We start from the raw sequence: 22,868 nt of genomic DNA on the forward strand, positions 1-22,868 counted from the left end.
CTTGCTAATTTCCTGACCAATCATTTGTTGTTAAGACCATTAAAAGCTTAATATTTGTCATTTTGGGCTTGACATTTTCATATATATATATATATATGTATATATGGGATATTCAAATATATATAAATTTTGTCCTAAATACCTACTGAGTAAAATCACAAGCCTTTTTTTTGCCCACATACATATAAAAAGATTGGTAAAGGTTTTCCACCAGGCCAGTAGGAGGCGCATTGCTAATCCTCGGCTAATAGTAATAAAAAAAAAAAAAGGCGACACTTCCGTGTTTCTCCGGAAGTGGAAATGGCTTCCTGCAGCAACAGACGGGACGAGAAAATGAGCAATTCTGATGGTGATGTCTCAGAAACAGATCTGTTGCTTCACCCCGAACTTCTGTCTTTGGATTTTCTCAAACTGGTCTTACACGAGGTTAGATAAACATGTACACCTTTCCTGCACATCACTAACCGATTAGCCAAAGCTAACCTCGCCTTATCCACTACAAGCGATACTAGCAAGTGGTTTGCGACTTTGCGAGCTGTTACCGAGCGTTTAACTACTTAATCACTTAGACATGTTTAACACGGGTGTGTGTGTGTGTGTGTGTGTGTGTGTGTGTGTGTGAGTGTGAGTGTGTGAGAACACCTTTTAGTTGATCAGTTCACTGTAACACACGTCTAACGAGTGGATTAGTGCTCCTATAACACGGTGACAAAAAGTTATTGTAAAAACCCAGTGTTCGTTGAATATTTTAGTTTATTGTTAATAATATTCACACTAAATTATATTCATTCTTCTGTTTCCAGGCAGTGTAGTGTATTAACAGTAAGATCTGGTTGCTGAGCAACATAATGAGCAGAGATTAGGACATCACCTGAACAGAACAAGTTCTGTAACTGTAGAGGAACAGTTTTACTGTAACTGTAGTGGAACAGTTTTACTGTAACTGTAGTGGAACAGTTTTACTGTAACTGTAGTGGAACAGTTTTACTGTAACTGTAGTGTAACTAGTGGAACAGTTTTACTGTAACTGTAGTGTAACAGTTTTACTGTAACTGTAGAGTAACAGTTTTACTGTAACTGTAGTGTAACTAGTGGAACAGTTTTACTGTAACTGTAGAGTAACAGTTTTACTGTAACTGTAGTGTAACTAGTGGAACAGTTTTACTGTAACTGTAGAGGAACAGTTTTACTGTAACTGTAGTGTAACTAGTGGAACAGTTTTACTGTAACTGTAGTGGAACAGTTTTACTGTAACTGTAGTGTAACTAGTGGAACAGTTTTACTGTAACTGTAGTGGAACAGTTTTACTGTAACTGTAGTGTAACTAGTGGAACAGTTTTACTGTAACTGTAGTGGAACAGTTTTACTGTAACTGTAGAGTAACAGTTTTACTGTAACTGTAGTGTAACTAGTGGAACAGTTTTACTGTAACTGTAGAGTAACAGTTTTACTGTAACTGTAGTGGAACAGTTACTGTAACTGTAGTGGAACAGTTTTACTGTAACTGTAGAGTAACAGTTTTACTGTAACTGTAGTGTAACTAGTGGAACAGTTTTACTGTAACTGTAGAGTAACAGTTTTACTGTAACTGTAGTGGAACAGTTTTACTGTAACTGTAGAGTAACAGTTTTACTGTAACTGTAGTGGAACAGTTTTACTGTAACTGTAGAGTAACAGTTTTACTGTAACTGTAGTGGAACAGTTTTACTGTAACTGTAGTGGAACAGTTTTACTGTAACTGTAGTGTAACTAGTGGAACAGTTTTACTGTAACTGTAGTGTAACTGTAGTGGAACAGTTTTACTGTAACTGTAGTGGAACAGTTTTACTGTAACTGTAGAGGAACAGTTTTACTGTAACTGTAGTGTAACTAGTGTAACAGTTTTACTGTAACTGTAGAGTAACAGTTTTACTGTAACTGTAGAGTAACAGTTTTACTGTAACTGTAGTGTAACTAGTGGAACAGTTTTACTGTAACTGTAGTGTAACAGTTTTACTGTAACTGTAGAGGAACAGTTTTACTGTAACTGTAGTGTAACTGTAGTGGAACAGTTTTACTGTAACTGTAGTGGAACAGTTTTACTGTAACTGTAGAGGAACAGTTTTACTGTAACTGTAGTGTAACTAGTGGAACAGTTTTACTGTAACTGTAGTGTAACAGTTTTACTGTAACTGTAGTGTAACTAGTGGAACAGTTTTACTGTAACTGTAGTGGAACAGTTTTACTGTAACTGTAGAGTAACAGTTTTACTGTAACTGTAGTGTAACTAGTGGAACAGTTTTACTGTAACTGTAGTGTAACAGTTTTACTGTAACTGTAGTGTAACTAGTGGAACAGTTTTACTGTAACTGTAGTGGAACAGTTTTACTGTAACTGTAGAGTAACAGTTTTACTGTAACTGTAGTGTAACTAGTGGAACAGTTTTACTGTAACTGTAGAGTAACAGTTTTACTGTAACTGTAGTGTAACAGTTTTACTGTAACTGTAGTAGAACAGTTTTACTGTAACTGTAGAGTAACAGTTTTACTGTAACTGTAGTGTAACTAGTGGAACAGTTTTACTGTAACTGTAGAGTAACAGTTTTACTGTAACTGTAGTGTAACTAGTGGAACAGTTTTACTGTAACTGTAGTGGAACAGTTTTACTGTAACTGTAGAGTAACAGTTTTACTGTAACTGTAGTGTAACTAGTGGAACAGTTTTACTGTAACTGTAGTGTAACTAGTGGAACAGTTTTACTGTAACTGTAGAGTAACAGTTTTACTGTAACTGTAGTGTAACTAGTGGAACAGTTTTACTGTAACTGTAGAGTAACAGTTTTACTGTAACTGTAGAGTAACAGTTTTACTGTAACTGTAGTGTAACTAGTGTAACAGTTTTACTGTAACTGTAGTGGAACAGTTTTACTGTAACTGTAGTGTAACTAGTGGAACAGTTTTACTGTAACTGTAGTGTAACTAGTGGAACAGTTTTACTGTAACTGTAGAGGAACAGTTTTACTGTAACTGTAGAGGAACAGTTTTACTGTAACTGTAGTGTAACTAGTGGAACAGTTTTACTGTAACTGTAGTGTAACTAGTGTAACAGTTTTACTGTAACTGTAGTGGAACAGTTTTACTGTAACTGTAGTGTGACTAGTGGAACAGTTTTACTGTAACTGTAGTGGAACAGTTTTACTGTAACTGTAGTGGAACAGTTTTACTGTAACTGTAGTGTAACTAGTGTAACAGTTTTACTGTAACTGTAGTGGAACAGTTTTACTGTAACTGTAGTGTAACTAGTGGAACAGTTTTACTGTAACTGTAGTGGAACAGTTTTACTGTAACTGTATTGTAACTAGTGGAACAGTTTTACTGTAACTGTAGTGGAACAGTTTTACTGTAACTGTAGAGTAACTGTAGTGTAACAGTTTTACTGTAACTGTAGTGTAACAGTTTTACTGTAACTGTAGAGTAACAGTTTTACTGTAACTGTAGTGTAACTGTAGTGTAACAGTTTTGCTGTAACTGTAGAGTAACAGTTTTGCTGTAACTGTAGAGTAACAGTTTTACTGTAACTGTAGTGTAACAGTGTAATTGGTTTAAAACGTGGCGGATGAATACAGAATTCAGTGTACACCATAACATTAAAACCACTGACAGGTGAAGTGAATAACACTGACTATCTCATTACAATGGAACAGTCAGTTCACCGAAAAGCGCCTACAATGGACATGTGAGCATCAGAACTAGACCATGGAGCAATGGAAGAAGGTGGCCTGGTCTGATGAATCACATTTTCTTTTACATCATGTGGACAGCTGGGTGTGTGTGCATCAGTTACCTGGGGAAGAGATGGCACCAGGATGCACTATGGGAAGAAGGCAAGCTGGCGGAGGTAGTGTGATGCTCTGGGCAATGTTCTGCTGGGAAACCTTGGGTCCTGGCATTCATATGGATGTTACATTGACACATACCACCTACCTAAACATTGTTGCAGACCAAGTACACCCCTTCATGGCCACGGTATTCCCTAATGGCAGTGACCTCTTTCAGCAGGATAATGCGCCCTGCCACACAAATTGTTCAGGAATGGTTTGAGGAACATGACAAAGAGTTCAGGGTGTTGACTTGGCCTCCAAATTCCTCAGATCTCAATCCGATCGAGCATCTATGGGAAGTGCTGGACAAACAAGTCCGATTCATGTAGGCCCCACTTTGCAACTTACAGGACTTAAAGGCTCTGCTGCTAATGTCAGATACCACAGCACACCTTCAGAGGTCTTGTGGAGTCCATGACTCGAAGGGTCAGAGCTGTTCCGGAGGCACAAACAGGACCTATACAGTATTTCACATGTGGTTTTAATGTTATGGCTGATCGGTGTGATTGTGATGAGCTCACAGGTATGCACATACCGACGATTATACAACAACTTCAAAAACAAGATTTTAGAACCCATTTTGTAACGATTTGCTTGCTCTAATGCTGCCTTCAGATTCTCCTTGGAAATTCATGTGTACTAGTTCCGACTTCATAATTAGGACATGATGTGTGTTCAGAAAATAAAGAACTGAACTGTTAACATGAATTAATTAGCCTACCACCTTCATCTTACCGTCGGCTGTAGACGTCACACTCATATTGGGGCCAAAATGACTTTTTGTTATTGACATTCCCCCAACTCAGACAGCCGAGGCTCATAGAAAAATACGAGTTTCAGAGTTGTAATTACGGGATTGTGGTGGCGCTCATGTGCGTTCACCTTGGAATTGAAGGCAGCATAATACTTTATTGTTTCTGTAGTAACACCTTGCACTGGGATTTGTAATCTGGACACGCCACATAGACAGATTAAAACATTCAATATGTTTGACAAAAACATTTGCTAAGCTGAAACGTTTCCTTAAGAGACATTTATTTAGCATTTTTTGGAAGGATTCTCCAGTGTCAGCACTTTATAACAATCAGAGTTAAGGCTGTAACTTTTCAGTTTTCTGCCATGGGAAAGTCTTCAGGACGGATGACATTTCTCAGTAACAAGCTGCATTCTCAAAAGAGAGACTAAAAGAGAGGCTGGTGAGGGAACGGTGGTCTCTCCTTTTTATAAGTGATAAAATTATTTAATTATTAAAAATTGTAATCATTGGCAAATGGCTGTGATGTAAGAGGGGGAAAAACACATCTGGACAGGCTGCTATTGGAAAAGAATAGATTTTGGGGTTGTAGTGGCATCACATCACCCCAACATTGATTATTTTTCTGTAACTCATGTTAATTTGTATTTTATTAGTTACTTGTCACTGTTTGATAGAGTTACATCAATCCCAGTTTTTTTTTTCCTATTTTCTATAAGGTAGTGATCTCAGAGGTCTGTGTATCTATCTGTTTACTCATACTGTACTGACATCCTCTTAGTAACAAAGCCAATTCTTTGCTAGATGTTGTTGCCATGTTATGCAAGATATCAGAGGCATGATGGTGACATGCTTTAAGCCTGTTTGTGTTTGTGTCAGTCAATATAACCCACATTTGCACTGTAAAATATACCAGATATCAGATCGAAATAATGTGTGAAATCTGACCTGTTGGTTGATACTGATATTCAGCATCAGATTGGTACATCATTACCATTATGTGCTTCCCAGTGATTGTAACTTTGGCTCCTAACTTTGTTTTGAACTCCTAACTTTTTTTTTTTTTAAAATACAAAGTTACATGTCTAGTATACAACTACAAGACATTCAGTTAAGTGAATTATGACCTTCTGAAATTTCTTTTCCAGAAAAAGATAAAGACAGTTGAAAGTGAAGACCCTGACCACCTCACAGAGTTGTATATCCAGCATGTTATCCCGCTACCACAACGAGAACTCCCCAATAACAGGTGGGGAAAAAGGGTGGAGAAGACAAATCCACGCCAGAGCTCGACCACTACACACAGGTGACCGATCCCAGAAAGTTTATTCTTTAATAACTAATACCCATGTGAAACATCGTATAAACCTTTCTTGTATTTCCTCTTAACACACAGCCTTTTTTTTCTGCTTTTGTTGCAGCTCGAGCACAGATATTGGCAGGAAGCGGCCGTTGATCGTGTTTGATGGCAGCTCCACCAAAACTGGCAGCATTAAACTAAAGAGAGCTGATGATTTACCAGTTACAGATCGCTTAAAGTCCCCACCTTCCAGCATCAATCTCAGTAACCCTATACGTAAACTTTCAGGGTCCTCCACGAACTCATCTTCCTCCCAGGCCTCAGCAGGAAGTGCCAGGAGTCCTACAGGAAACGGCAGCCTGAATAGCTCCTCAGCTCCATCGTCAGTACAGTCCAACTGCATGAGCACAAAGTTAAAGCGAGGAGCACCTAGCTCAGGAGTGCCTGAAAGCTCTGTGAGTACAGTCAGAACGTACACACTGATGTGTTTCAGTTATAGTGCTCATTATAGCACTTTATAAACCGGTTCCACTTACAGTCTTAGGGATTTTTATGAATAACCAAGTAATCACAACCTAGATACATGCACTCACTGGCCACTATATTAGGAACACATTAGGTTCACACCAATTTTTAATCACAGGAGGAGATATCAGATCTCAGTGACTCTGACTGCTTCATGGTTGTTGGTGCCAGATGGGATGGTTGGAGTTTTTTAGAAACTGCTGATGCTCATACAGGAATGATACAATAACTTAAATACATGCTGAGCAGAAAAGCATCTCAGAACACACGACACTCAAAAACTCGAGGTAGATGGGCTACTACAGCAGAAGACCACATCACGTTCTACTCCTGTCAGTCAAGAACAAGAATCTGAGGCTACAGTGAGTGCAGACAGATTGAAACTGGACAGCTGAAGATTGGAAACATGTCATGTGGTCTGATAAATCTTGATTTCTGCTGTGTCTTGGAGATGGGGGGGTCAGAATTTCACATCAACAGCATGAATCCATGGACCCAAACTGTCTTGTCAACTGTTGGTATAATCAAAGAGGGCTCTTCCCTCTACTATTATCCAGTATTAGTACTGTATTCCTAATAAAGTGGCCATTGAGTATATATACAACCTATTACAGAGCCTTAATGCACAAACTCCAGGAAGTAGGCTATAGACTATAGACTATATAGTCTTGACTACAGACTTCTGACTGGCAGGAGCCACAGCCAATCAGGAAAGAGTTCATGAGAGTGTAAACAAAGCAATCAGGAAAGAAAGATATTATAAAAAGCATGAAAGATATTATACTGTAAAGGGAAAAAATACATTCAGATTTAGTCCTTTTTATTCTGAGCAGGTAAGGCATTTATTTGTTGTCTAATTTGGGAGAAAGATAGCAAATGATAGCCGATTTCTCCTTGTGGTGGAATTTATATCTTTACCCAGGTGTGAAGTTGTTGAGCTAGAGATGGAAAGTTGGGGAGTTTCTTTTTTTATATACTAAAAAACTCTGTTATATCAGGCCAAAGTGAGTCATTCAGTGTGTCTGCTCATCCTCGGTGTGTATATTGTGTTTATTATTATGTCTAGCATGCTAACACCAACCTAACGTGTCTAACGTGTTCGAATAAAATACACAGACAAGATCATTAAATATGCAGAAAACACAGCTCACTAGTAAAATTGTGGTTCAACAGTTAAGTCGTTGGGTTACTGATGAGAAGGTTGGCAGTTTAAGCCCCAGCACCACCACACTGTCACTGTTGGGCCCTTGAGCAAGGCCCTTAACCCTTGCTGCTCCAGGAGCATGGTATCATAGCTGAACCTGCGCTCTGAACCCAACTTCCTAACAAGCTGGGATGTTTGAAGAAAAGAATTTCACTGTGCTGTAATGTATATGTGACAAATAAAGGCTTCTTCTTCTTAAAGTGCGCACATCAGAAGTGATCAGAGGTGACCGATTTGTTCTCTGCACTGTATTTTAGGTAGATAGACTTAGTTGGCTAGCTTTCATCTATTGACAGAGATGTGTGGAGCCATATCAGATGCTGATAGATAGATAGATGCAACTGAGATTTTGTTTTTTCACAGATACTGTGACAGTCACATTCATGTGCATAATACAGTTTTCTTCAATCTTATGCTTCTGTAATTAAGTAAATTCTCTCTGCATGTATGTGGGTCATGGCTGTGAGATTAATTTGCATTATGATGAATGACTTTTTTTGTTTTGACACAGGAACTCAAGTCACCTGAGGTGAAAAAGAAGATTCAGCATGTCACATGGCCATGATTTCTGTCAGCCTATCAGAAGTGCTAACAGGAAGAAGTGCCTTTCAGTGATTTCTGATGGCTGTGTGTCGCTCGGCCGTGTGTCCTGTGGCAGAAGAGGCCATAATGCGGATAATGAGCTTGTGCATCTGAATTTAGATGTCCACCCACATGCTCATTGAGATCCTCATAGTTGTGCCAGTAGAGTGTTAAAAGACTTTCCTCATGAGCATCTTTTGACCGGTGTTGTATTATGAGGTTCTAAAAGACAACAAAGATGGCTTTCTCTTTTAAACACTGTAAAAATGTCCTTTTTACTTGAATAAATAATGATTTGTTCATTACACTTTTCTAATTATACAACCCATCCAATTATAGATATAACAACTAAGTCAGTTTTCCCACTTCATTCTACTTTTATGCACATTTTATGGTGGAATGTCAGTCTGGGGATGAGATCTATGCCGCTCTTTTCAGAGATCGCCGTCATCACTTCAGAAAAAGACACTTTTGAATTCAGTGACAACATACAGGATAGCAGTTGTGAATGCTCGTTTGAATGTGCAATTCAGGAGTAAAATTAAATTTACCTTGACATTTTAATGCCTTTGACAAGCGTAAAAAGTTATTCCACCAAGTACATTTGATTTGGTTTATCTGGGAGATAAGAACGGTACATGGATTTTTCCTTATTTGCCAGTCCAGTGCTTCCCACATGGAGCTCTAGATGGGGCTCTTTCTCTTTTACTCACTATAACAAGGAGTTGACTTGTGTTTACTGCTATAAGTCCCTATCACTGAAATGTTGGAGACTTATGTATTTTGGAAACAGTTTTTCCAGAATGGGACACCAGAAAAATACTTAGAATTTAAAAGTTTTAATAAGTTTTGTATCTTGATACATATGTTGTTTGATACGTACAAGCATTACTGAGAAATCTTCACAGATAAAATTCCAGGCAGAATCTTACTACTCTTTATTTTATTTATCGCACTGTATTAGATGACCGTGAGAAATAGGAACAAGTTCTGCTCTCATAAAGGCTCACTATCAGAGTTCATTTTAAACTGGTTAGTGTGTTAATATTAAACATCATAATCTATTTTTAAAGTTCCAAAGCTAATGTTTTTATCTTTTTTTTTTTTTTTTTTTAAATTGTGTAGCTCTTATTGCTCATGCCATAAAGGAAATAAACATCTAGGCAAAATATATCTGGTGACATTTATTGTACTCTTGAGTGCTGAAGCTGTTATTGAGGATAAAGTGAATTTGCCTGTTCTAAAATAGTACATGTTTCTAATCAGTGGTGCTAAAATCCATAGCTATGATATAAGAGTATCAGGATTTCCCCATGCTGCTGTGCTTTAGGTTTTTTTCTCTAATTTGTATGAATTCTTCTTAGATGTCTTTGCCACACTCGGGGCACAGGATGTCATCTCTCTCGGTCAGGAAGCCTCGGCCCACGAGAGACACCGAGCACTTCTTGCAGTTGAAACAGTCGTTGTGCCACTGGCGCTCCTCAAAAGAGATATACTTGCTCCCTCCAAGCCCTAAAACACAGATATTTGTGAACATGACATTTTCATACCAGATCTTGTTCTGTATTTATCCTAACAGATATGGAATGTTATGAAATTTCATATCTAAACTATTTGTCATTGCCTTGTGGTTGCAGAAAACAGATGCATGCGTACCACTGATTGGAGAGGTGCAGGAGGCACACTTCTTGGCGTACAGGTTACAGAAGCAGTTGAGGCAGTAGGCAAAGTCATCACGAGATGTGAAGCGCTGGCCAGAGAGCTGCTGCTTGCAGCCAGTGCACAGGAAGCAGTCCTTGTGCCACGGCTGGTCATGGTAGGTCACGCCTCCAGTGGTGATGGGCTAGAGAGAAAATATTTCAGTATGCATTTGTGAGATGCTCAGTAAGCTTCCAACCTATTTTCAGCTTATGCAAGATTGTATAGAAAAAATGCTTATATTAGACACTAGAGTGCTACACACTCTGTCATCACTGCTGCTTGGAGGTATTCCCAGAATTCACAGATTTTGAGGAGTATTATCACCTCTAAAGACGAGTGACAAATTTAAATGAGAAACCACCATGAAGCGTGATAATAAAGGGTTGGGCCACTGCCAGGACTGCTCCTACAAGTCTCTGGAACACCAGTCTTCCAAAAGATATTCCCTCAATTTAGTGTTTTGATGATGGTGGTGGAGAGCGCTAACACATCGGTCAAAAATCTCTCATAGATGTTCAATTGAGTTGAGATCTGGTGACTATGAAGGCCATATAATTTGATTTACATCATTTTATACTCATCAAACCATTCAGTCAGCCTTCTTTCCTTGTGAATGAGGACATTCTAATCCTGGAAGTGAACACTCCCATCAGGACGCAGATGGGACATACCAGCAAATTGCCCCATACCATAAAGAAACCACTTTCATAGATGTGTTATGAAATAACCACTTTTATAAACAGACTACCTTCTTGCAGTGCACACACTGCATAGCGAACTGCTTCTCATAGCAGGGCACGCAATAGTTGCAGTTGTCCTTGGGGATGAAGCTCTTGGTACCAATGGGCTGCTGGCAGCGCTTGCAGGAGAAGCAGGTCTCATGCCAGCTGTTGCCCTTATGCTCCATCTTCCTGGATCCTGCAAAAAAGATAGGTACAGGAATGAATGTGCTTCTAAAAACTGTCCTCAAATGCAATCCTAGCTTGATGTGTGTTGATGTGATTCATGGTCAGTTATTGTAAAAAATCAGCCGTTTTTAAATGCAGTATTTTGTTTATTGGAGAAGATTGTGAAGGCACGATTAATCAAATTATCTTTTAGAGCAATATAGTTTAGAAAGAAACCCTAACAATACCCACTGCTCAGTGCAATTGTTTACTCCATTTTTATTTTTATTTTATCTTTTTTTGGCCATGGTTTTGAGATCGTTTCCAGTGCTCTGGTGCAGATACTACGATCTGATTTGGAGTGATTTCTCAGTAAGTGGTTTACTTTTAAGTACTAAAAAGAATGTCATGAAGTACTGTCTAATTAATACCAGCTTTGTGGTATTCATGATTATTCTGAAGCTCTTTTGTTAACAGTGTGTACGCTATTAGGGAGAAAAGTTCCTTAAGAGTTCTTTTGACAGTTAAAGACTCTTTGTTTCCTAAAGGAGATTTTCACTGAGCCCTGTTTTACACCACCAGAGGGACAAGCCAAGCCTTTTAAAGTGCTAGAATGAACCTTTTCCCCTAACAGTGAACTAATAGTTCGCGTTACTCTCGTTACCCACTGTAGCAGGAGTTAGAGATCAAGATGTGATCTGTTGTGTACATAATCCATCTTAAGTTAATTTGTAAGCTAAAATATTTCCAGTGGCAAGAGGAGAATGTAATGTGTTGTTTTAAAGTGATATATTTATTTCTACAGAGGAACGGTTTTATACTCCCAAAGAGCTAGGCTGTTTGCCCAGTCTGGAAAACAGTCATTTATTAGACTGCAATAAAGAACGTATTGTGACTGTGTTCGTTTGGAGTGTCTGTATTTTCTAAGAGAGAAAAGTATTTGTTAAATCAAAGTAAAGCCAGACAGTAGGTTATGTGATTCCCACATTGAGTTCCCTCACCAGGCATGATGGTCTTCTTGCACTCGTGGCACTTGGAGGAGTACTCGTTGGAGTAGCACTCAGTACACAGCAGCTGCTCGTCCTTGGTGGAGAACGGTTTGTCCACCAGTGAGCGCTTACATTGGAAGCAGTGGAAACAGTCCTCATGCCAGTGGCGGTCCTTATACGACAGGTCCTGTGGACGTTCAGTTACAGAAGAGTTTGTAGGGTTAAACTTTGTAGTGCTGGGATTTCCCCCACATAGCACTGATGCAGTCAGTAATAGGTTAATTGAATGCATTGTGTTTGTCATTTATACAGAGAGATAACATAATTCAGATAAATCTAATCTGCCGTGTGTGTGTGAGTGTTATTTATTCTGTGCTGTCTCATGCAACGCAAATAGTACGCTCTACTATTACCTGAGTTTGAAGCGTTACTTTATGTGTCATTAATGATGTTTACTCTGTGCCATTTCTTTTTCCGATAACTTTCTCATGAATGTTTAATGTTTCTGTAGAGGTCAGTGGCTTTTAAAAACTTAAAAGGTTCTATGTAGACAGTGTTACAGAAGAGTGTTTCCTTACTGGAGAGGGTTCTATGTCAACCTTTTACAGGAAGCTAATGTGCAAATGTACATTACATGTCTAATTAAAGTGTGTTTAGGCACCAAATTACCCTGCTGTTGCAACCGATAGGCTTCTTGCACTCCTCACAGGTGTTGGAGTACAGGCTCTCATAGCACTTCACACAGTACGGGTTCTCCTCCCGCAGGACATACTTTTTCCCAAACAGGGACTCCTTACAGTAGTGACAGTCATAGCGCTCCGTCATCGTTCCTCCTGCGGACAGATAGAAAATGAGAGACAAAAGCCATGAGGTCAACATATTCTACCCCCTGTCCACCTCAGTATCACACTATCACAGTCAGAGATCAGTCATATATGCATGGAAGTTTATTGGTCTGCATATCATTGGTTGCTATCTTAGCATCAGTCTGTGAGAAACCTCAATTCTTGTATCCTACAAAAAAGTGTGGTGCTAAAACAGAACTGCAGTGGCATAGCTACTGTGGATGAAGCAATGGCAGTCCTGACTTTACTACTCCATATCCCCGGCTATAGCTCTAAATGAACAGAATATGGAATGTGTGTAGGCAAGTGGACTCTAAATACCCAATCTGATCGAGGGTTAAGTCATTTTTGTGTATCTGCCATCATGGATCATATGAAAAGGAAAACTTGTTAAACTGCTGCTATAAAACTTGCATTTGAAAAATGGTCTGAGAACACTAAAAATAGATCTTAAGTTGTGTTGAAAAACCTTTCCAAAGCTAATGCCACCGTTCCTGGCAGGCAGTGGCAGAGATAAAGTGAGTGATGGAGAATGTTGGCACGCTGGAATAGCGGGTACTCACATCTGCAGCTCTCTCGTTCCTGGCTGTGTTAAGCTCCTCTGCTTATCCCTGCCATGAGCCCTGTGACGCCATAACGCATCTCACACACTGCCAGCTGTCCTCACTGTCCTGCTGTGTGTGTGTGTGTGTGTGTCCAGTCTTGCACACATCCACCCTGCTCCTCTGTCCTCCACTCACTCAGTGCATGAGGCTGACTGAAGCCGTGTGCTGCCTGAGCTGCATTTCTCTACCAAATCCCCTTCCACAGTTTGACCATATAAGGCAGCAAATTCAGAAAACTGGGAGAAGTATGCCCTCTTACTTAAACTCCCTCTTTCAGTTTTCTTTTCTCATCTACAATTTCTCTCACTGCTCCTCCTCTCACTTTTTTTTTTTCTTTTCAATTTCTCACTCCACTCTGTTGGTATTTATACTTTTTTTTTCTGCACTCCAAGCTTTCGGTCTTCCTCCAAGACATGATATCATTGTTTTTCTATTGGTCTATTGCCTTTGTTTAATTAGAGTAGCACGCATGTCATTTCATCACATTTCCTTCTCACGCTTTGTTTCCTTTCTCTCCATCTACCTTCCTACACATGAACCAGGGATTACTCAAGATGCTTGTGCTTTTTTCTTTAAGTTTTGATGGCAACACATCAGCTGAGATTCCAGCGTGATCTTTGTTTTCCTCCAGCCTGCTTTTCTCTTTGTATTCTTTCCCATCTCTTTTTTCATCTTATTAGATAAAATAAAGATTTCTCTAGTTCCATAAATAAAACATTAACCAGACCACAAGTGCTGCTGTGCACTGTTTAGTAATGTTATACAGCTGCTGAAGTAGAGTTATGTCTTTGATCCTAAGCTGTAATGTGATGCTGCTTTTGAACTTGATTTGAATCAAGTTCAGTTATTTTACCACAAGTGCCCAAACACTGTAATAATTTCTATTTTAATTACTGCAATCCAACAAGTTATCAAACACCATGTTATAGTCGTAGGAGTCACTCCTGGCCAAAGGAAAAAAAAAAGTCCCTATATTTGTTACAATTGATGTATTATGGATGAACAAAACTGGTTTTTAATGATAAGGAACAATTACAGTCCAGCATACCTTTTTATCTCTGTGCCTTCATCATGGTCCATCTACTCCCTGTGATCTCAAAGGATATCTTGTTACCTAATCCCTCTTTAGTCTATGAAAAGGCAATCTACTGGTCCTGCCTGCTCTCCTCTCTTTTCTGATTCACTTTCATGACTCTCCATTTGACTCCTCTCCTTCTCTCTGTGTACTTTTACATTGAATTGTCTGATGATTAAAGGTCAAATTTATTTGAGAAAAATATTCAAACCAATCCAATAAGCAATATATCCACTTTTTAATTATAAAATATATGCTATCTGCCCTTTGTAACATTCTCAAAATGGCATTCTGAGGATGACAGAGTATCCCCCACATCTGCTTTTGAATAAACCATGAGTTATATCATAAGTGATCTAAATATTTCTATTAATATACAACATTTGGTCACCTAGTGATTGGCACTAGCATACTGACCCCAAGACCTTTCTGTCAGTTCATCTTTGGCGCCATGTGTTCCCTTAATCTCCCAGCCTTTCACTATCTCTGGCTATGTTTAGTAACTTTGTGGCCATGGTCACAGAACCCTGTTACACAAAGGCAGAGTCCTGTGGTGGATGCTGAAAGCTTTCTGAGACATTCAATGAGACAGGTGGGCAACTCTCCCATGAGAGTCAGACTTAGTGATCACAACCCAATTATCCGCTCCTCATGTCTAGCTATATATTTAGAAAAATGAGAGGAGAATGTGACCGCATATAGGGGCCTTGTTTCTATAGAGTAGAGTGTTACATACAATGCCTGTGACAGCCTGTTAACATTATAGCAGCCCACTGTCAAATTGTGCACCTTATAATTACATGATATTATACATAGCACCAATTTTGGGAAACTCTCTGTTGTAGAATCTTCAAAGAACATTTAAGGGTTCCCCACAAGCTGCACAAGCCAGAAAATCTGTTAGGACTTTAAATTTAACCTTCATACATCCCACCCTACCTAGGCCACATACATAATAATTCAATGTGACTTAGTTCCATGACCAAATATCCTATAAAATCTTACTCCCTTCTCATTGCAGATGTTATTGCACCGTAGTCGAGAACACCCATTCTTTCTTTTCTTTTACGCAATTTACCATCATCCTGGTTTCATGACCTTCTCAAACAAATAAACGGGTACGTTTAGTATTCCAGTATTAGTTCAGTATTTAGTATTAGTAATGCAATTCGATCTCATGAAAGAATGAAGTCTAGAGACAAAAAACACAGTTTGACTTAAAAAGGATAAGCAATAACATTCAGTAAATCATCTGGCTTTTAATGGCTTTACTTTTTTTTTTTTTTTTTTTTTTAATTAAATCTTACATCATTCCAAAAGAAGGCAGGAAAATTGTGCTTCATCCATCCAGATGCCTCTCTGTGCAAGTTTTACATGACACATAACGCATGTCAGTGGGGTCCTTTGCTGTGTGTGTGCAAAGATCTGCTGTGTTTTCCTTCCATACGATTTATTACACAGATGAAAATGAGAGTAGAGGAGGTAATATGAGACAGCATCACTAATGATTAAGATAGGAAGAAGAGTTTTCCAGAATGTTCGGATTCATACCATGCTGGTCTGTCTGATGATAATTCATCCTATTGCTCCTTTTGGATTCTGGTTTCTGTTTCATGTTAGCGAGTTTCTTTTTTCTGCTTTGGAAAGTGGACTGTAATAGAGATCTTCTATTGGCAGTGTTAGTACTGGGTTAGGAAATGAGAAAAAGAGAAGAAATATTATTCTTTTCACAGCTATCTTTGGTATTTGAGTAATGTCAGTCCAGGTAACAGTAGTGTGTTAGTCTTAGGGTTAGCAGACTACCTGTGTGAGGTGTAGTTCTTACCTTAGAGACTGAGCAGCCTTTCTGTGTGCTGAGTCTAGCTGGACTGAGCAGGGTGTCTGTGGTACAGTGCTCTAGGAGATCCTGATTGAATTACTCCACCTATGGGGCAGCTAATTGAGGTGGTGGAGTATGAACAGGCACTCTTTATCTAGATGAGCTATAAATATACAGTTCAGTATTACCACAGATAAAGCCCACTTGCACACACACACCCTCTTCAATCCTGTGCCCTTTTAAGGCCTTTCATTGTAGTCTAGTTTGGGCATCCATGCTAGAAGTTATTCGTTAATATACATGCACGTCTTATTCTACATAGTGAACTTGCTGCTGATTATGTTCCTGTTTGCACTCACTTAGGTGTAGTTATTTTACCACCTGAGTAGTGCTTTTAGGCAGCTAAGTAGTGCCAATTCAATAAGGCAATGGGTGAAGCTGGTAAATGGACTGCAGTACTCTTACTGTAAGCATTCTATGTAATACAAGTCCTGAAGAATGCAATAATAAATAACTACTGGCAAGTGAGGGTGATGGGCTGAAGAAAAAGGACATATGTTTATACAAATCAAGGGGAATGGCCTCTAGAATATGTTGCATCTATCTTTACAGTCACAAACTCTGATTAATTTTAAGCAAATTTATACTGATGGTGCTGCTGGAAAGCAAACATCTGGCAAATGTGTATGGAATTCCATTCATACTTTTCTAATGAGAGACAATCCATGCTCTCTGTTGTTAATTATGTAATATAAAAATGTTCTCTATTATTATTTAATTAAAATTTTACCTAACCTGTTGTTTATTATTGCTTCAGGAACTTGTCTTAATTTTTTTTTTTTTTTTTTGGAGATTATTTATAGCATATCTGATAAGAAGTGTGTTTGGTGCTGTCTGATTTGGATCACTGTGTTAGACACACATGTGTAATGCAGTACAGCAAGACCTAGTGTTGGGTTTCTCTAGTGAAGGGAGTATAAAAAGTATTTAATGGAGTTGAAATGTCAAAAGGGCCTCACACATTTCATCTAACTCCTTTTTTAACATTTACCCCTTTCAACTCTTATCCGTATATAATTAAATCTCACTGTCGCCTCCTGTACATCGCCAAAACTGTTTATCTCTGCCATTCTATCTCTCCCCACCTGACCCTCTGTCTCACCCTGTCCTTTTTGAGAACTGTGAAGGGTTTTCTCCTGGCCAACTGCTGATAGGTTTTCTGGAACTACACCTTTCCATCTCTCATGACTCCCCTCAGTTGCTGTATTCTATTCTCACTTTCCTAATCACCTTCCCTCCCTTTTGTCCCCAATGAAGCAAGTGTACTACCATGTGAATCCCTAATTCCCATACCATTTAAGAAACTGTGTTATTTCTGGCAGTGAAAGGCCTTACTCCTTTGACATGGTCTACAAAAGAGCACATCTATTGGATGCAGTGTTTGCTGATGAAAGAATAAGTAGTCCAGGTCTATCTCATGGGCACAGTCCAAGCGTGTCTCTGTGGAACCCTCAAATGGTACAAGATTTCCTGGAAGAAGAAGAAGAAGTGATGAAAGATGGCATTTTGGACGATACGAGTCTGGGAAGTCCTTTCATCGTCAAAGCAACAGATGGGCAATGAAGACATGTGGTTGGTATATCATTCACATGTCAACTGAGGGCTTAATTTATTACCAGCATCTCGGTTTCGTGTGGACGAGATAGATGTATTCCCTACAGCCTGTCACTGAGGCCATACAGCTTGGTAACAATTAACTCTTATCCATGATCAGTAAGTTATGCTTTGCAACTGAAAATGGAACCTCCTGTCAAAATCCTGGCGAAACACGAGAGCAAGCTGCTTTTGCAGATGTCCATGTTCACTGAAAGGGTGTGTTCAAGATGAAGAATGAAGGATCAAACATATGTTCATATACATTTCTATACTTATGCCTACTGATGCATTGCATAAGTATTTACCCCTTGAACTTTTTGTAGTGTTACAGACTGGAACTGAAATGGACTTATTTTGGGTTATATCTCATGAATCTGTACAAAATAGCCCATAATATTAAAGACAAAGCAAAAATTAATATACTGTGCAAAATTATTTACAAATAAAATAAGTGAAAATTTTGATTGCATAAGTATTCACCCTTGCTCCTAAATTAGTTCTGTGTAACCAGTTGCCATCAGAAGTCACAAAATTAGTTGAATGGAGTTGAACCATGTGTAATTAAAGTGTCACCTGATCACAATATAAATACACCTGTTCCTGGAGGGAGCCAGAGAAAAAATGGAATTGTGACTCCTCCTAGAAGAGAAGACTACATCCAGTGACCAGGTTAAGAGATCATTAGTTAGAAAGGCAATCTAGAGGCTAAGGTTCACCCTGAAGGAGCTAGGGAGATCCACAGCTCAGATGGCAGAAGCTGATCACAGGAAAACCATAGCCAGACACTCCACACAGCTGAATTTCGTGGAAGAGACATACAAAGATCTTCTCTGGAGTTTGCCTAAAGGACTCAAACATGTGGAAAATGTTCTCTGTTCTAATGAGACCAAAATTTGAACTTTTTGGCCTTTTCATAAATCACTATGTTTGGCAGAAACTCAACACTGCTCATGGCACTGAGAAAACCATCCCCACAGTGAAGTATGGTGGTGGTAGCATTTTGAGTTACCCTTGGCCCCTTGGTTGCTTTTCTGACTAATTTCCTCCTTACTCAGTCACTGACCTATGATGGCTACAGTTGTGCCATATTCTTTCCATGTTTTAATAATTGATTTAATAGTACTCTGCGGGATGTTTAAAGTTTGGAACATTAAGGAAATCTTGACTGATACGTTTCCAGAAATTTGTACTGAAGACTCCTTGGTCTTTGTGATGCTGTTTGTTTAGGTTTGTTCTTTAACAAACTCTGGGTCATTCCACACAGGTGGACTCCAGTGAACTTATTGTGTGACTTCTGATGGTAACTAATCGAGTTTCATAGCAACAAGGGTAAATATGTATGCAATCACAAACTTTACAAATTTTATTTATCACTATTTTGGCAAACTATATTAATTTTCTCCCCACTTCAATCTTATGGGCTATTTTGCATAGATTTACGACATATTACGTCAAGGGTGGTGAATTATGCAATTCACAAATTGCATGTGTGAGATGTAGAATTTATCCTCTGTGTCCTACATGAAGTGGTTTGATCTAGAGTTTATAATATGTTCAAAGATAATCAAAATAGAAACCTGAAGACTTACATTCTACAACTCCACCCCAGCCAACACTATTTCCATTGGCTTTGCAGAAGGGACACACTCCACCCAAATATGTTTCTATCTCACTCATTCATGGACTGCTGTTTTGTGCTTACTGAGTTAACCATAGTCTGAGATAAGAAGTCATTTAAGGAGAGGGTAGTTTCAGCCTGGCCAATCCCATGTGCAGTCATGAGGCAGAAAATTGAAGTCAGATGATATTTACTGTTTTCTTCTTCTCGTACTTCAGGCTCACTTGTCTCATGTGCCTGGTGGGGGTGTAGGTCCTGTAGATGGTTGAGCTAATTTAATTTCCCCCAGCTTTCTCTCTTACTCCTCCTATGCCCGCTGATGTAGTTTTTGTTCCTGCTTTCTCAAACCATCTGCCCACAGATGAGGTTTTCCAGCCTCCCCACCCATACACCAAATTTTGTGTTCAATCTAACACATAGTACCAAACTGCTCTTACATAACCAGATGTTGTCTCTTTTTCCCATCAGTTCTCTTCACTGTGTCCCCTCTCATCTCCTGAAACTCCCCTCAGCACCAATGGAACTATTTATAGAATCTCATTCCACAGCAAGGTTAAGGGAAGAGGAGGGCTTTCCTAACCAAGAGGTAGGGTTTCAGAAGAGTGTTCCAAGATAGACACACACACACACACACACGCACACACGCATACTAGCAAATCCTGGCTGGGCTACAGCATAATGTGTACTGAACAATTGGAGCCTGAAAATAAACTTCTTGGAAAAAGAATCGTAGGCTGTTGCTCGAAGTTTGCATCAAAAAGGAAAAAAATGCAAGTAACTGAAAATGAGTCTGATTGAGTCCATATGTGAGAATTTTCATCATTGGCTCAGTTGCAAGCTACCATACTAAATTTCTGCTTCTGACAACATTAACAGAACTAAGGCTACAATAGAGATTTCATTTATGTATATTCTTATTAATTTACACACATTTAAAATACAATACATGCTTGTATGGCATGATCCAGTCTGCCCTTTATGTCAATTCAATTCAGTTGTATAGCACTTTTAACAATAGATATTGTCAAAAAGCAGCCTTACAGATGCCCAGACGTAGATTTAGATCCGCAAGCCAGAGCAAGCCAGGGGCCACACTGGCAAGGGAAAATTCCAGAGACGACTTGAGGAAGAAACCTTGAGAGGAACCAGACTCAAAAGGGATCACATCCACTCCCGGGTGACCCCTGATAGTGGGATTATAAGTCATTACACTCCTACAACTGTATACTATAAAGTCAAATAGTACTAAGTATGTTGAAAGAATGCTTGGTATGAGCATATTGTGAATAGGAGTCCTGGAATAAGCACAGAAAAGTATTTATGATTACAGCAGTAGCTCTTTCATCAGTTCTGCCTGTTGATTTTCTACGCATATGGTGCACATGAGATAAGATCTTGAATGCATTGTTGTCTAATACCTATTAAAATTCACCCTGTGTTTCCATATTGTATTCTCCTGTTTGTGTGAGAGTCACAGCAGCAAAGGCCTGAGTTATTTGAGCCTGTATGGCACACTAGACCCTCTAACCACAGTGGATATAGATTGCATGGTTGTGCTGGTTATTTTGAGGTGTTGGGAGCTCATCCCTTTTTCCAACCTCCTCTCTGGGCTTCAAGTGCTCTATACATGTCAGATGTTCCAGGTTATCTCCTCTGACTGAATGACTGATCTTCCATATGTTATCTTAACGGACAGCGAATCTCCCTCCTGCCCTAACATCATATAATACTGATGTGATCAGCTGCATCAGTTGGGGTAAAAAAAAAAATCCTAGCATTAATTGTATGTATAATGTATGTCTTTAGTGTGTAGCACATGGTACCTTACACTCAGCTGGTCCCACTGGACAAATACTCTGCACTACTTTTTGGCAAATGATCTGACCTTCCATATTAATAGAGATGAAGAGATACCATTTCCCTGTTAGTGTTTATCCCCCTAAATCAAGCAGTGTTGAGGTCAGGACAGCTGGGGATCAGCATTCAGAGACAGGGGGCAGGAACCAGGACATGGATCTCTCCAGATTCTCAACTGTGATTAGGGAATAGAGAATGAGACAGGGTGAGGGCCAATAGCTCTGAGTATCAGATGAATGTTTTGCTGTACCATTCCTACCAGCTCCACAGAACAGTTTGGGTTGCATCTGAAGGTTGCTAATCCTGGATAAAATTACTAGGGCTTGGTGGCATGTAACTCTCATTATTCCATTTCAAGGTTTGACTCATATTTCCCATGCAATGCAAGCTGTGATGTAGAAGTTTCTATCAACCTAAAGACCCTTGCTAATATTATGTAATTTACAGATGCATGTGGGCTGTGAGAGTGTGAAGCCAAAAATTCCTCACACTAATGAACAATGTCTGCCATGCCACATGTGCCACTCAAGATTCATTTATGGAAGACTACATTTTTAGCTGCTCTTTTTCTCAGCAGGCACACTGTGATTACTTACTGATGTAGCACCATTGTAATGGTATGAATAGGGGCTGTTGTTCTAGTTCATGTAAGAGCCATGACATTATCTAGAAAATTATGAAGTGCATGAAATATTTTTCACTTATAATATACAGTTTTATTGCAGGGATAAATCATTACATTATTAGTTGCATTCAGCATAATATTAAAACATTTTCACACTTTTTTACAATGTGCATACATTAAATTTTCTATTCTATTCTATTCTATACTGTATGTCTCAAATGTCTTGTTTATAGAATAGAGTAGAGTAGAATACACCTTAGTGCATTGTATTCTATGTAGCCTAACATAAGGATTTATGTCTTAAGTGTCTTGTTTTTCCCTGTAAGTTTTGTTTAGAGAGAAGAATTGTAGGTTACAGTCAGAGATACACTGTATGGCCAATGGTTTGTGGACACCTGACCATCGCACCCATATGTGGTTCTTCCCCAAAATGTTGCTGCAAAGTTGGAAGCACATAATTGTCTAGATTGTATGCTCTAGCACTACAATTTCTCGTCACTGGAATTAAGGGGCCCAAACATGTTCCAGGACAGTGCCCCTGTGTACAAAGCGAGGTCCATGAAGACATGGTTTGCCAAGGTTGGAGTGGAAGAACTCCAGTGGCCTGCACAGATCCCTGACTTCAACTCTACTCAACACCTTTGGGATGAATTGGAACGGCGACTGCACCCCAAGCCTTCTCACCTGACATCATCTCATTAATACTTTTGTGGCTGAATGAGCACAAATTCCCACATCCACTTTCCACAGTCTAGTGGAAAACCTTCCCAGTAGAGTGGAGGATATTATAACAGCAAAGGGGAACTAAATCTAGAATGGGATGTTCAACAAGCGCATATGGGTGTGATGGTCAGGTGTCCACATACTTTTAGCCACATAGTGTATGTACTGTTGGGATAAAGCTTAAAGAAAAAGTATATATTTCGTTAAGAGTTCTCAGTCTAGTCCCATGTATGTAAAATTAGGCA

General features: G+C 39.1%; 2 protein-coding genes across 3 annotated transcripts; one reads left to right on the top strand and one right to left on the bottom strand.

Annotated features, from left to right (window-relative positions):
- Positions 1-264: 264 nt before the first annotated feature.
- On the top strand, positions 265-8,528 carry c5h2orf49 (chromosome 5 C2orf49 homolog). The gene is made up of 4 exons (XM_026912623.3): positions 265-426; positions 5,761-5,918; positions 6,034-6,367; positions 8,153-8,528. The coding sequence occupies exons 1-4, from the start codon at positions 301-303 to the stop codon at positions 8,204-8,206; spliced, it is 672 nt and encodes a 223-aa protein (XP_026768424.1). The 5' UTR covers positions 265-300; the 3' UTR covers positions 8,207-8,528.
- Positions 8,529-9,046: 518 nt separating this feature from the next.
- fhl2a (four and a half LIM domains 2a) lies at positions 9,047-16,307 on the bottom strand. 2 transcript variants are annotated; one of them, XM_026912621.3, is made up of 6 exons: positions 16,151-16,307; positions 12,470-12,633; positions 11,813-11,987; positions 10,673-10,842; positions 9,880-10,066; positions 9,047-9,735 (listed from the first exon to the last, which is right to left on the bottom strand). In XM_026912621.3, exons 2-6 carry the CDS (start codon positions 12,623-12,625, stop codon positions 9,584-9,586), a joined length of 840 nt encoding a protein of 279 aa, XP_026768422.3. In that variant the 5' UTR covers positions 12,626-12,633; positions 16,151-16,307; the 3' UTR covers positions 9,047-9,583. The 2 variants fall into 2 exon arrangements, with proteins under 2 accessions (XP_026768422.3, XP_053090442.1); XM_053234467.1 differs by lacking the exon at positions 16,151-16,307 and adding an exon at positions 13,209-13,868.
- Between the last annotated feature and the right edge of the window lie 6,561 nt (positions 16,308-22,868).

Source organism: Pangasianodon hypophthalmus, chromosome 5 (assembly GCF_027358585.1).
Source record: "Pangasianodon hypophthalmus isolate fPanHyp1 chromosome 5, fPanHyp1.pri, whole genome shotgun sequence".
Classification (NCBI taxonomy): domain Eukaryota; kingdom Metazoa; phylum Chordata; class Actinopteri; order Siluriformes; family Pangasiidae; genus Pangasianodon; species Pangasianodon hypophthalmus.